The sequence below is a fragment of the Channa argus genome, chromosome 8, assembly GCF_033026475.1.
Source record: "Channa argus isolate prfri chromosome 8, Channa argus male v1.0, whole genome shotgun sequence".
Taxonomy (NCBI): Eukaryota; Metazoa; Chordata; class Actinopteri; order Anabantiformes; family Channidae; genus Channa; species Channa argus.
In genome coordinates this window covers 1,053,438-1,069,150 of record NC_090204.1, presented here as the reverse complement: position 1 = coordinate 1,069,150, position 15,713 = coordinate 1,053,438, and the positions used below count along the sequence as shown (strand labels likewise).

The following is a 15,713-nucleotide window of genomic DNA, read 5'->3' as shown; positions in this document are numbered from 1 at the left end:
TGCTCCCACTCTGCTATTGTCTTCTTAGTCATCTTCCTTGTTTTCTTTTAGGTCTTTCTGCGTCTTCATAGCCCCTTTCCTGTGTCTCATTCACTTTGTCTGCCTTTGTTTTGCTCTTGTATTGGCTCCTCTTGTCCCAGACGACACACAAAGTAACTCCAGCAGTTTTATGTCTTAACTTAAACTTTCCTGTGCCTGATAAGGTTAAAATAAAAGATATAGGTTTGATTACAGGGTCGCAGGGTTTGGAGGTGGAAGAGCCAATGTACAAGCAACATTATTCCAGCCATCCATTAATCAGTCGCTCCAGGAATTTGCACATCAAATAATTCAGCTAATCCCCAATGGATTCTGTGTGACATTGTAATTTAAAACATTAGAAAATCATTGCAACATGCATCACAATTTATTAGAGAAAAGAAATCCGGCATTTTAGGCTGCAACAATTACAAAAACATCCAGGAGGGACTGTTTAACTTAATCCTATAGTGTAGAAAAACTATCTGTAAAAAAATCTTGTCATTAAGGGGACTGTGGTGCAGGAAGGTAGAGCGGTTGTCCACCAATCCTGCAGTTGTTGGTTCGATCCCTGGCTCACATGTCGAAGTGTCCTTGAGCAAGACACTGAACCCCAGCTTCGTTGCTCCTGGTGAGTGTTGTCCAGCTGCATAGCAGCTCCCCCACTGGTGTGTGATGGTGAGTGTGAATGGGTGAATAAGAAGCAGTGTAAACCGCTTTGAGTGCCAATAGGTAGAAAAGTGCTATATAAGTGCAGGCCATTTATATTTCTGAGGAAAAATTAGAGCCATGTCAGATTATGCCTCATGCATTTAACCTGAAATGGTTCAAAAAGGTTGGCTTTTCGAATGGACTGTTCTCATTAAACACTAGTAACTAACAAAAATGACCCAGTAATTATGACAAATGTCCACCCATTTATCACTTGCTCTGCCTTTGGTAACCTTAGAATTGTGTGCAGCAACTACATCACTCAGTACCCTGTAAGTCTACCTTAAAGACTTTGTTTGCATAGATATCTGGCATTTTGTGGCACTACATTAAGCGTTTATCTGCATTTAGGTAATCAGACTAATCAGAAAGTTGGCTTTCTTAGGAAGCTGATTTCTGTCTAAAACACAAGTTGTCACAGTAAAAGAACATGAGACTTTCCATTTTCGCTGGATCTGTTAAAGCTGGGGACACTCCTAAGGACCGGCAAAGACTGTCAAAAACTGGACACTTATAAAAGTTATAAAGTCTGTTCCCATCAATTATCACATATTTCTAGTGTCTGACAAACTGAAAGCAACACACACTTGTTGACTGAATAGGCTGGGGGCAACACACTTTAACGATTGGTTGTAACTAGACATTCTGGAGATAGTAAAACTCCCAAATCATGCAGGAGCAGGACATTCTCGCGAGTTCTTGTACCAAAACAAATATGGCGGCGACCGTCGATTTTGACTTTGTAACTTAGCAATTTGTGCATAAAAGACAAAAGCAGCTAAATCACGGATGTAAAGGCCAGGACATTGCAGACTATAGAGTCTACAGAGAGAATTTAAGGTAAAATAACTTTATAAAACAATGCTATGTTCAGGTACAGCTGTACTTACTGTAGCTCTGCCTCTGTTGTGACATCATCTGTTGCTGAAACCGGTTGTAAATATTAAACCTGTTAAAATTAAAGACTGGCAGCAACTCGGTCTTAAGACTAAAGATTAAAATCTTTAGAAAGCACACAATTGTCTGTTAGCGCCGACTAAGCTGGACCGCGATTGACCAGATCCAACTAGGTTGAATAGTCCTCACAACTGGATCTCATTCGTAATAGCCTTTACGAACCTGCAGTAGATTGATGAGTATTTTATTATCCTGCAACTCATACCAAAAGCATCTGTCCTTGGTACTGGCAAGTACTCAAATGTAAGTCAAATATACTCAGTATGGAAAAAAGTACTTTGGGGATATCTCTATTTTAGAGTCTTCCAGGAGATACAGTCCCTGTGATGGGTCACAGAAATAATATGTAGACAACATGCCACACCCCTTTACTTCTAATCCTTAAGCCACCTTTCCCTGTTTACACAGACAGCAATCTGGGATATGTACGGCAATTTTATTTCCTCCAGTGCCTGCAGAAAGAAGGGTAAACAAAGACCCTACCACAACCACCAACCATGCCAGGTCCCTACCTTTTTATACAGAATGGTGTAGAGCTGAAATGCTTTAGCTAAGAGGTTTTTAATTACTTAGCCACAAGGAAGGCCTGCGACCAACATTATGGTCTAAATTTGATTTTCTTGGAGGAACATCATGCTTATTTTTTTCTACTAGAAAGACTCTAGGTTATGGAGCCATTTTACATACACGTTTTCCTCCACCGTAAAGCTTTTTAACTCTGTGTGTCACAGTGCACCATCCTTTCATACAGGTGATAAACTCCTAACTCACCATTGTGTCTTACTGTACAGTATATGACAAGTCCTATTTCACCTACTTAAGGGAGTTGGATTGTATTTTATCTACTGAAAAATCTGCCTCATTACATCTGCTCTCAGGTCCACAGTACGTATGGACTGTAACATTAGTTCTAAGTCATGTTCAAACTGAGCCTGAAATAAGATACTATGATACTATGCTCCCTACAAATGGAATGAGTTGAAGAAAATTAGAATTGAACATGAGAAGAATAAAAGACTTGGTGAGCATCCTAATCATAAAACGGACCCACGGGCAAAAGGACGACCTTCAAAGCTAACAAAAATAGGAGTCCCCTCCATTTAAAGAATATTTCGACAACCTGTACAACAGTTCATTCTTTCAGTGTCAGGTGTAGGTTTGTCAATGACCACTGTCTCTGGTGTCTTGAACATAGCTCCACGGTCTATGCTGCTTATACATTTTGTCATGAAGTACTCAAAAGAGCAACCAGACTCCATCTTGTGGACAGACAACACCAGGATTAACTTACAGTAAGGAAGAGTAGGAAGAGTTATATCAGCCACACATCTGAACCCAGCTGAGCATGCAGTTTGTATGCTGAAGAGAAAACTTGGTGGAATCAGCTAAAGATGGCTGCAGTGGAAAAATCACCAGAGAAGATGCTCAGCACCTGCTGATGTCTATGAATTGCAACATATGGTATACAGTTACTAAAAATAACTACTTTCACTTCCATTTTAACCTTGCTGTGTCCTTTATGGTGCTGTGAAATTAGAGGACTATGTGTAAATACCTAATTTGTAGGGAGTCCAACAGCCATAAGGAGTTTCCAATAATCTTCTATCCATAGACTCTTAGGTTACAGCCAATACAGTTTGAATGATGCACCTTTGTCCCAAACATAAAATAGGACACTTTACACACCAATCAGATGGATTATTAAATCCACCTGGTGGTTTCAATGTTATGGTGGACATGGTAAAACACTGATGTTTGCCATGATCAACACACAGAGCATGACAGCTTGCTGAATATGGGGATGTGTAGCTGTAGGTCAGAGTACTTATATTGACCCCTGTTGAGCAGCCAACTAAAATCACAGGTGGTGCTGATGTTGTAGCTGATCAATGCACAATATACACTGTCTCACAGTCCTTAACGATTATGATATGACTTAGACTAGATCAACGGCTTTCGGCTTGTCTCTACATGGGTCTCCACAGCGGAACATGTTCCGCACATTGATTTGGGATGAGTTTCTTGAGACAGGTGCCCTTCCTGCCGCAGTCCTGCCATTTTAACGTGATCGGCACCAAGGAGGTGGCTGGGCGGAGCCACAACTGGTGATTTAAACCTGCGGCCTTATGCATCCCGACCTAGTGCTCTACCACTGAGCCCTATGATCTGACAGAGACTCTACCTGTTTTAAATAAGCTGAACTACATTGCTGTCATTCATCAACCCCCCAAAAAACACTTCATCACACCCAACAGATGGCAATGTAGTGTGTGTGGTCTTTGATGGCTATGGATGAATGGGTAAAGGTGTTTTTGGCACCTTGAAATACAAATGTGAAAAAAATAAAAATAAATGAAAAGCATGGAACACTCAAAGAGGGAAAAGCACGGTGACATGATTGTCTCAGTTCAGTGGCAAAGCCAGTTATCTCACAGAGACACATACACCCAGGCTTCCCATGATCCTTTGGCTTGGAGAAGGCAACGTTCGGGTTGATAGAGGTATATCAATGTTCAAAAAACATTTTGCTACCTAGTGGAGAGTCTTTATCTCCTCTTTCTGTGGTCTCTCAAATGTCTGACTCTTTCTCCTCCTCTGTGGATATAAATAGATCAGTGTCTGGCTAGAAGGTAACAACTCTGTCAAAAATACAGATCTTAAACTTAAACTTATGATCCTCTCTGTATTTCTTCCGGCTTCACTGTCACCTCCTTTTCACATCTATTCAACTTATTTCCATAAAAGCATTGCTTTTCTAACAACTCCTTAAAATCCTCTTTTCTTCTCACATTTTGTCTGTCTCTATCCTTTTTCTGGTGCCTGACTGGACCAATACACTGCCATACATGTAATCCACAAAAGTAATTGTCATTGCTTTCCACAATTAATCTTTTGGAGCATTTTTCAACTTTGCACTGCTTCATCTGAAGAAATAAAAATAATAAAAAAAATAATAATAAAAATATGATGATTACAGCATCATTCAGTCTTAACGTTGGAAAAATCTGTCTAGTTTAAAGGCTAATTTTAACTAAAAGTACTTCGGTTTACGCAAGGGAAATGGTCAGTTTGCATTTACAAGAAGCCGGTTTGGACGATGTTAGATGTTAGCAAAGACAGAAGTGTCTAGATTATATAAAAGTTTACAAGAGGTTAATATTTGTTATTGACAGAAATCAAATTGCCAAAATGTTTCTTTAATGCCAATGCTGCTTACTGTAACTGTTGGGACATAAGGTAACAGTAATGAAGCAACATCAAGATTTGGAAATCATCAGAGACATTTCAATGGAGAAATCATCAGATACAATTCTGCAGCATACTTTTTGTGTCCCGTCCTACCTCCTGGTGACTTTGCCCAGGTACCACCGTGTTTTGCTTAAACCAAACAATGAATTTTCAGTGAGTTAAAACATGTCTGATACTGACAAGTTTTCTCCTTACTAGGTTTGATGGCTTCAAGTCATGAATACTTCCATGTTTACATCATAAGATGCAATTCCACTAGAACAGTTCAAAAAATGTTCCTTTGGGGTGAAGTGACTCCAGTGCACTGTGATTTGAAATTGTAGGGTCAAAACCCCAGGAAGATTAAAAAACTTAGCTCCCTAACTCTCTCAACTCACCCCACTCCTGATGCTCACTTCCTACTATGTGCATCTGTATTCAAAACACTGCAGGTATAACCTGTGTATAGGGCAATTACTGCTTTATTGTAGCAAGACAAAACAGCCCCCTTGCCCAGCTGGATTTTAGGAGTGCTGGAGATGTCAAATGCAGGGTGCCATGTAGCCAGTCAGCAACATACAGCACTGTACTGTAAGGTCCCACCTCTGAAGTAACACCGCCTGTCCCAGGACTTTTTCAGGGTGTAGAGCCATGACCTGGAACTAAATTTAGAGCATTTTTATTCCAGATTCCTGGGTTCTTTGTAGGAAAAGGGGCTTTAGAAAAAACAGTTTCTATTCTCAAGGCCTCCAAAGGTTGTTTGTCAAAAAGGTGAAACAAAAGGTCATTAGAAGTGCAAATAGTAAATGTTATTTTCCTGAAGACACTGCCTGTGTAGCACTTAAAATATCTGTATATTTTACACAAAGCTCCTCCACAGCCCATTTAGAAAGACACAACATTGCCTTCTTTGATGAAGTACCCTTTTTTAATTTTTGCACATATGTACTTTTTACCCCACTAAAAATCACTTACTATACAACACAATGGCGAGTCGACTTCTGCCAGCAGGAATGAATACCAATTATAGAAAGCATTTCACCACGAGATAACTGAAGTTGTGGCTGCAATAAAAGCAATAAAGTTACAATACACGACAATTACTGGAGCCTAAGAAAGTAGTCTTTCTTTACAACTTCCTTTAGTCCCTCAATATTTGCTGTTGTGGACCAGATGCTATATTTGCATCACTTTCCCACCAGACACATTAAAATAGAAACAATAAAAAGAAGCATATTAATTTGCATAACACATCCATGTTTCCTTATGTATTCAACAAGCCTTTACAACCACTCAGCACCCCTTCCTTGGGTCAGCATGAACTAGAAAGTGCTTTTGAGTGAGTGGGGAATGCCACAGGGTATATGTTTGGTCTCAAAGCTTGGTAGAAGAGTTAACTGGTTAGGGTTAGACTAAGCTCGGGGACAAGTTAAGCATCATGGAGCACTACTTAGAACTAAGGTGAATGCTAGGTTTACATTAGGGAAATTTGTTTATTAGGAGCTTACCTCTGAAGAGCTTTTATCTTGTCAGCTGTGATTCCCCTCAGTAGCTCTTCCAGCAGGTCAGAACTATCAGATGGAGGAACAGGCAGTTTATGGGTGGGAGTGTGAGTAAACCAGCCAATCACGAGACCCAGGATAAAAAACGCTGACCCTCCCAGGAAGTACCTATTTGTAGAATGAAGAAAAAATATTCATTTTCTTTCCCCCAGAAGGATCTAAATTTATTCCTGGAAGCTAAAGTGAATTGTTGATCATGTAGAGAAATGTACAAGACTTTTGTTAAATTGGATAACACTGAACAGGACGGTTCCTTCGGTACTTCTAAGGTCCTTAAAGTGCTTGTGAAAGACAGGTTGTGATAGTGCTTGTGGTTCATTTGCTGTTTGACAATTGATAACCCTTGTAGTGACTAAATAAATTAGAAATTGGACACAAATATTTTTGACACAAGGATTTGGACACACGTAGCCGAAATAAATTAAGGTTGGCTCTGTGTAGGAGTATAGCAATGTAGAAAAACCTCAGCTGGGTGACTGGTTGGTTCAGCCACATAATGAAAATGCCTTTGCATTATAAGGCCTTCAGGTTTTTCCACAGACTTGACCCAAATATAAATAACATATACAACCTCAATTCAAAAAAAGTTGGGATAATGTGTAAAATTTTAATAAAAACAGAATCCAAGGGTTTTCAAATCTCATCAAAACATATTTTAATTAATCATAATAGAACATAAACTACATATCGGATGTTTAAAAAAACATTTTACCATTTCATGAAAAATATTAGCTCATTTTGAATTTGATGACAGCAACACATCTCAAAAAAGTTGGAACAGGGGCAACAAAAGGCTGGAAAATTAATTACAATTAATTACTTTGATCACTACTCTTCATCAGCACTGATTGGTTTCACCTGTTCCTTTGCCTCTGTTCAGTATTTAGGTATTTGATTACTCTATGCTTTGGTCCTTAGTTGGTTACCTTGGTATTCAGTGTTTGTTCTTTAGTTATTCCATGCCTGTCAGCTTCTGTTAAGTACACACCTTACTGTAGTCCAGGGGTCACCAACATCGTGCTCGTGGGCACCAGTTAGCCCGCAAGGACCACATGAGTAGCCTGCAGGCCTGTTCTAAAAATTGCTCACCTCAGTGCCACTTACCAATGAGCTGCATCTAATTTTTTGTTACTATTATTTTTAAATCACATTTGATAGTTATTGTGGGAAATCATTAACATGATCCGTGTCTTCACATAGATGAATATCATTAATTTAATTAATTATTAATAATAACATATAATTAACGGTAAATTGAGCAAATTTGTTATTTCAAAAGTGCGTATTAAACTGGTAGCCCTTCACATTAATTGGTACCCAAGAAGTAGCTCTCAGTTTCAAAAAGGTTGGTGACCCCTGGTCTAGTTGTTTGTTCCTGCTCTACCTGCCTTTGTATATTTGCTTTATTGTTATCTGTTTTTGATTTAGGTTCTGCAGCCCTTCATTATGTTAACTGAGCTTCAACACTTAGGTTCTTTTTCACAATTTTTAATTGGTCTGTTGCCTTATTATAATGTGTCCTTTCTGTCCTCCATTTTCAAAGTGATTTTTTTTTGCCATATCCTAACTTGGGTACTTAAACAAAAAACTCTCACAAAGCCTGCATCTCTGATAGTATGGGGGTGCATTAGTGCCTATGGCATAAGCAACTTACTTACACTTCTTTTACTTACGTACTTTTTGGAATTGGGGTTGTATATACGTAAAATGTATTTTAGTACACCTAAAATATTATCCAACATAATATTTAAGTACATAATAAAAAGATAATACTTCCTGGTATAAAGGAACTTTATTATAACTGTTGGCCAATAAGTGCACAAAATGCCCAGTATGTAAATCAGGTGAAGATTGTCCAAGCATAATTTTCTTGTTCATTCATTGTAGTAAAAAGACCCCCAAAAGATTAACAAATACTTTCAACCTAGAGCATAATATGAAGCAGCACATCAGCACTGCTTGTCCTGAAAGGGCTAATCACAAAATCAATTTTAGAAGATAACATTCGCTGCTACTAAATCTACTGTGAAACACCACTCAAATACATACATGTTGTGAAGTTTTCGTAGCAAAAATTTCTATAGAGCCTAATTTAGCAATCTTAGACTTACCTGAGCAGGAAGCAGTGTAATCGTCGTTGGCCTTTATGACCTGGAGCCCTGGTGAAGTGGGAGATGTAATTGGGATCTTCTTGGAGTCGTTCAAATCGTCCATGTGGTGAAACTGAAACAGACGGCTGGATGGGCTCCATCAGCTCAGGGTCAGGACCAGGGTCTGAACACCCCAGAAGTGATAACAGTGAGATATAAATTATGTTTATGCAAAATGCATGTGATATTTTAACTAAAGGGAAGAAGTTGCCTTGACATTGCAGATTAGCTAAGTTGTAGTTACTGAAATGTAACAACTTTGTGATCGCCTGTTTTGCAATACCCTGTAGTTCACATCAACCTTGGCTCTACTATAGTGAACAAATGGTTAACAATTTACCTGTTAAACATCACCACCTTAATATTGATATCGTAAGCATCCCAGTAGCATTTATTATTTAGCTCAAAGTAAATCTTGGACGAAGTTCAGCTAAGACCCAAGCTACGCTGTAGACTTTTACTTTGTTTATTCTGATGGATCTTATGGCAGAAACCCACTAAGCTGACATTAAAGAAAAAAAGAAGGTGTCCTGTTTTCTTACGTTGCCTTGGTTCTGACTAAATTGGAGCACGTAATTGGTCTTCAGTTTTCCTATTTCAGATGAGCATGTCTTTGTAAAAAATATTCCTCAACAGGCCAGTTCAGATAAGATGAAGATAAAAATAATAAAAAAAAAAAACCTCCAGACTTTGTTGCCTGCTGGCTTTTGTCACCTTTGCTTTGATCTGAACAGCCAATCAGAGTGGTCTCTGTCACATCACAGTCATAAGAAACCAAATTATTCGCTACTTCAACATCACAGCACAAATTGCGTTATGACCATCATGTGTGACCAACAGACGACTACAGACCAATTGTCAGCTTAGCCTGTGTAGCCTTTTTTACCAGAGATGCATTTGGTGTTGGTTAGAACTTGCTATTATTGTAGCTATAATGGGGGACTTTAAAAAGTGAAATTGAATAAATATTTAATGCTTATTTTTGAGTTTTGAATTCAGCCCACATTATGAGGCATTTGTGAGGAGAAAAAAGTATCACTGATGCAGAACTTCACGCATAGTTCAAAACAGCCCTTCAAAGCTAAGGAACTCAAGTCTAGCTTCAGGGTACTTATGAAGTTTCTGTCTATTGCAGCTGCTGGCACTGGGAAACTTCTCACATTAAATACTATATTTGTTCAGTGACAGGTTCTCTCAAATTATGTTTATTTCAATAAATTCTGTGCTAAAAAAAACATATTATGGTCTTCCGAAGCATGAAACAGAAAGTTGTTTTAGCAGACGTTGTTACCATTCTAATAATTATAATTGACCCACTACAAGCTAAGTCTTAAGGATTACTAATTCACATGTGCAACATAAACATATTTAGGTATAAATGTGTCCGAAAAGATCATGCAATTTAATATATGACATATCTGGTTTGAGCAAGATGTATTGCATTAAGGCACATCAAAGAAGCATGTCATAATACAAATTTCCCAATTATAAAACCAATTTGACATTATTATCCAACTGATTTAAGAAAACCATTTTTAATCCTTAAACTGCATCTTTTGTGAGCTGTGTCATTCCCATTAACACAGGACAGTGTTTTCTGAATAATTTACCAACACATCAAATTAATTTGTTATACTGTTCATGTATTTTCATGTACTACAAGCTATTAAATAATTTCTCCCTCCACAATGTTTCATACGAAAGCAAATAAGGGGGTTTAATAGTGTTTTGTTGCTAGCAAGTGTTGAGCTTTAATTGGTGCGACATGTAATGAGAATACCTTTGAAAACAAACCCTACCTGATATCTGGCAGTCTACATGTTGCATCTGCATGTGCTCCATGCTGGGTTCTGGCTCCTGTAGGTCTTGTTTGTCAAGATCCCAGTCAAGATTCAGACCTTCAGAGCAGTGGAGAACCTCTCCAACCAGTGGAGTATCACACACCTTCCTATATGCCATTGTATCACCTGTAATATATATATAGATACATACACACATATTTTTATTTACAGAGTTGCCCAATTTAGTTTTTTTTACTGTTGTAAGTAACATTTGGTCATTTTGGCCACATGCCTCACAGTCATCAAATGCAGAATTCCACTTCTCCCAAAAACCACAGAGTGTTTAAAAATACTGAGTGGTTTTCAGCTAAAGTATTGAGGAAATATTATTAATTTACAGTATGTGAATGAAGAGTCAGTAAAATGTTACCAAATGTATTTCTTTTCCACAGAAATATATTGCATTACAACATTCAATAGTCGTTACCTGTACCAATGTGTTGTGACCTGACAAAACCCAAATCCACAGAGGCTTCAGGCACAACATAATTATATACTTTCAAATAAAACTACAATCTCTGCTAAACCTTAACCAAAGTGCTTTTCATGACATGTGGTGTCAAACTGGGATCTGTGATGTGACAGTTATATGCGTTGTACACCTACCATCCACCCATTGTAATGTTGTTTGTATTAATAAATGTGATACCTCATTTATTCAAAGATTATGACACTTTACCATCATGATTCACCTACTGGTTACCTTCTCTGCACAAACTTGCGTAGGAATTTCTAGAACTACAAACACTTTTCTTGTGGACGTGAAAAAGAAACATAATTACATAAATAATTCGACACCCACTGACCCCCAAAGTGTACAAATACACTCATTTATTCGTATGGAGGAGCTGAGCTCCTAAAACATCACAAGTCAATTGAAATATATTTATATACTAATAAAATTCACTTGTAGGTATTTAAACAACTGGCTTCACTGCATTTTTAATATAATTTTGTAATGTTTTGTTCTAATGGCATTGCTCACATCGTAATGTGGGAAATATGGGGTATGAAGAGGTTTCTGTTCATTTCAGACACCTGGGCATTATACTGTAATGATACAAGCACAACAAAGTAAAAAAAAAGAACAATCTATACCGACACTTCCCTGCAGAGTATGTTTCAGCCACCTGGGTCAGATTAATCCTGCTCATTTGGCTTGCAGCATGTCATGCTTTATTAGAAGTGCAAGAAAATCGGATAGATGTGGTTAAATGCTACTTGGGCTAAGTGACCGACCGGAGCCTCTCAGCTCTCTCCCAGCACACAATTATGAAGACTTAAAGCACTACAGGGAGCTGTAATGCATTTTATCGGAGAATGCAAGTTGGACCGAGACAGTGCTCGAGGAACGTCTTGGGGATTCTCTTGTCCCACTGTGCATGTGGTCAAACCATCACAAGGCAATAATTCTAGTCAGTAAATGTTTTGCAGATACTGTAAAGTGATACATTTCCAGTCTTTTCTTTTTGTTTTTTGGTTTTGTTTGCACCTTTTTCTCACAATAATTATTCCCCTTTTAAGTTTAAGGCCTGTTCTTGTCGTTCGTAGATAAATGATCCCCCAGCCCCAATAAAAAGGCATGAGACTACAGGGCCATGTGCACACACAAGACTTCAGGACAGAAACTGAAAGAAACTTCAAAAAAATCAAGAACGGCCAGTTGACCACCTGAAATACGAAGACAGTTTAGCAGAAAACTTTAGTAGTTCTTAAGCAAAGGTTCTGTCATACTTAGCTGTGTTAGAAGTAAAAATAAACTAATACACACACAAAAAAAAAAAATAACAAATAAAACAAATAACAGATAAAATTTAAGTAACAAGTAACTTATAGGAATTTTTTTTTAAATTCTTGTGGTAATTAATAACACAAATAGCTACAAATACATGTAATGTGCTTTGATTTGCTTGACAGGCAGAGTGTGCAACATTAACAGAAATGTGACAACTGACAGTTACATCATTAGATATTTGATCTAATTTCTACGTACAGTTGTTTGTATTTTAGAGCTTTTGTTTCAAAGCACATATCCAAGACAAGCTTGAGGTAGAAAGCTGAACAGAGAGATACACAGAGACAATTAGAGGTAGAGTTCTGGGGAAGAGGGAAGACAGGCGCGTGAGGAGAAAACTGAAGGCACAGTGGCAGAGACACACAGTACAACGTTTAAAAAACAGTAAGGCAGGAAAGAAGAGGCAAAGTGTTTACAGATGAAGGACAGAGGCTAAAAAGCAGAGAGAAGAGGTCTGGGAGTTCCCTGGAATCAATCTGCAATGCTCCACCACACTTCCATTACTTCTAGCTCAATGCAGATGAAGGACTCTCTCACTAAAATGGAACAAAAGTTCATTTAACTGCTGACCTCTTCTTACAGACACACACATTCTAATGGGCTTCAAGCCTGATGTTGGAGGAAGAAAGTCTTGTTACTACATCCTATGTCTCTTGTTCTGGGCTGTTTCTTACATTTTGTGTGTATAAAATTGAAAACCACCAGGACATAACCCACTAGATCCTGAGTAAAGACTTGCCACCTAAGGTATGTTTCCTAATTTTGTTAAAGTGGAGAATAGCAGCCTCCTAAAAACCCACAAGTGGCAAACTATGAACTGTAATCTGGGAGGTAATTTGATAAGCTGACTCTTGTCTGCATGTCCATCCATTCATCTGATAAAACTGCATATTTTGTTATTAATTTTTAAAGTTTATTTCCCATTGTCAACAATTTCATACGGTTCTGTATGTAACATTTATGTAAGTGTCAATAATGATTAGAACGTAGAAGGTTTCAAATGTTCAACTCTTCAACTTGTCAATGTCCTCCTATAAACTAACCACCATTGTAAATGCCAATGGACATTTCATGCCCTTTACCTCTAATAGATTATATGACCTGTGAGATAACACGCACACAATCTACGGTACTTCGTACTAAAAGGTGAAAAATCCATCCGCAAGACCTTATCACTTATTCCAGCTGGAGCTGATGGGTTCTTCTTCCAATGTTCTTCCTACTCTTCAGAGTCAGATATTAGTTTTAGTAATTTAAACTATAATAGCAAAAACTGTTGGGGACATTAATACTTTTATAATGCCGTCTAACTGACCAGTGCTGTCCTCTTCAGGCACATATATCACCTTTAAAATGCAGTAATGCTCAGAAATGTGAATGCTCAGTGATATCAATGGAAATCTGCCTTACAATTTACTGGACACCAACAAATGGCCATACACTGTAAATCCAATAAATCCCATGCCAGGAATGTAGACTAAAGACATAGATGGAGAGGGAGAGAGATCTTCTTTAAGGATTTACTGAAGGACTATTAGAGCATAATTATATGAAACCATATTGTTAACTTCCAGAAATGGAAGAAATGTAAATGTAAATACAATGAATTTATAACTTAAAGTCACTACATGTTGAATGATTTATGTTATCACAGCATCTTTGTAATTTGTCTGTTGACATAAATCTGATATGTAGAAATGTGAGACAATCCTTGTAAAAACTGGTGCAGTCTGAAGTGTTGCTTTATGTTTCCTCAGCTGAGTGTGAGCTGTGGTGATGACGCCATAAAATTAGCATAAAGTACTTTGTTGTGTGATGCAGTGTTAATTTTAACATCACACTTGAGAACTAACACAAGCACAGGCAATGCTCTAAATCTTAAATTAGAGGATGGTCCGTATATATTTGGACAGTAATAGACTTTTTGTCAGTTTGGCTCCTTATATGTAACAATCTAGATATCAAACTTAAAGTGTAAACTGTTCAAATGTAAGGGGTTAGTTGATGATATTAAAAGAACTGTGTAGAAATTACAACAATTTATTATTCATAAAGCCTCAGTTTTAATAGCTCAAAGGTATTTGGATAAACTAATAACTATAAAGTAGTCAGCTTTAATACTTACAATTTGTTCAGTCTGTGACTGGTGGTACAGCAAGATAACAGAAACCTCTTGCTTATACATGCAAATAGCATCTCTTCTGACTTATCACATGTTTTAAATGAAGAATATCAACTTTTGTCTTGGTGGAAACCTCCAGATACTGTGTTAAGTTTCTTCCTTGGTGATGCTCTGACGGACCTGAATTGCATTTTAAAGAACCTTTTTCTGCAATCATGTTTAGAACCGGTTCTAAACTTTGTTAATCTTCCTCTGGCTGTTGCTCCACTGCCTTCTTTTCATTACTTGTTAAATGTCATTAATGGTTGACGTCTGTGACCGAAACATCACCATACTTTGAAGCTCTTTTTCAATAAATCATGTGGTGAAGGGACAACATGTGCCTCTGGTCTCAGCCACTGAATTTTTAAGGTGGTTCCACTTACGGTGGATTTGGGATAAAAACCAAATGTTGCTCTTTGAGCTCACAGCTCCATTTTACAGTGTAACAGCATTTGATACTGTCAAGTTGTACCAGTATCTCTACACCTTTTCAGACCTGATTTTAACAAAGGTGACAGCCCCGGCATCTCAGAGGACTGAGGTTGAGCAGATGCATTGCTGCTTCAAGTCAAACGCATTCCATTTGAAATATAAGATCTGGTGCATGTGTAGTAGCAGTTTTCAGTAGAATTCCCATTGATTTTTAGTGGTTTGCATCAAACTATCATTCCATAACCTTAACATGCTGGTTTCAGCCCCCTCCAAAAGTGTCACAACACTGTAAATGTACACTGAAGACATCTGGGTATAAGATCAAATGATGGATATGAGAGTTCAGAAGTTCGGAATGTTAGCTTTTATTTGATAGAATTTACACAAAGCACATAGCAGCTTTTACATCAGATGACGCCCATCAAACATCAGCAAACATATTGTCAATCATTTTAAAGTAAAATAAATTTTTGGTTGCATATACTTTCAACAAATGGTAGCTTGTGACACCTTTCCCCCTGCTCTGAGGAGTTGGTTAGTTAGTATCACTGACTGTTGTTTGGAGTTTTTTTCTTCAGATATCATAATGCATCTGTCATCATACGTTGCTGCTTATATGTTGCCAGTGGATTAATTTTTTTTAGGCACCTAAATTCATGGCTATGCCCAATGTTTGTGCAAAGCTTCTGATTGTTTTATCACTCTTTACTATGATTCAAAATGGCTTGCTTTACTATAATAATTCTCTAGGTGTAAATTACACTAAATAAAATCAAAATTGTGGACTTTCATCTGTCTAACTTTTGATCTTAAACCTAAATGTATTTAGTGTACAACAAAAGCAAATAAACTGGC

The 15,713-nt window shown here is 37.7% G+C and overlaps 1 protein-coding gene across 5 annotated transcripts in view; it reads right to left on the bottom strand.

The window, feature by feature from the left end:
* Positions 1–15,713, bottom strand: part of LOC137132113 (inactive N-acetylated-alpha-linked acidic dipeptidase-like protein 2) — a 457,260-nt gene that overhangs the window by 299,112 nt on the left and 142,435 nt on the right. For all 5 annotated transcript variants that reach the window (XM_067514226.1, XM_067514227.1, XM_067514229.1 and 2 more), the window contains 3 exons: positions 10,426–10,593; positions 8,588–8,750; positions 6,423–6,584 (listed from right to left, as the gene is read on the bottom strand). In XM_067514226.1, the coding sequence (XP_067370327.1) occupies positions 6,423–6,584; positions 8,588–8,750; positions 10,426–10,593 (493 nt within the window). The remainder of the gene's footprint in view (positions 1–6,422; positions 6,585–8,587; positions 8,751–10,425; positions 10,594–15,713) is intronic.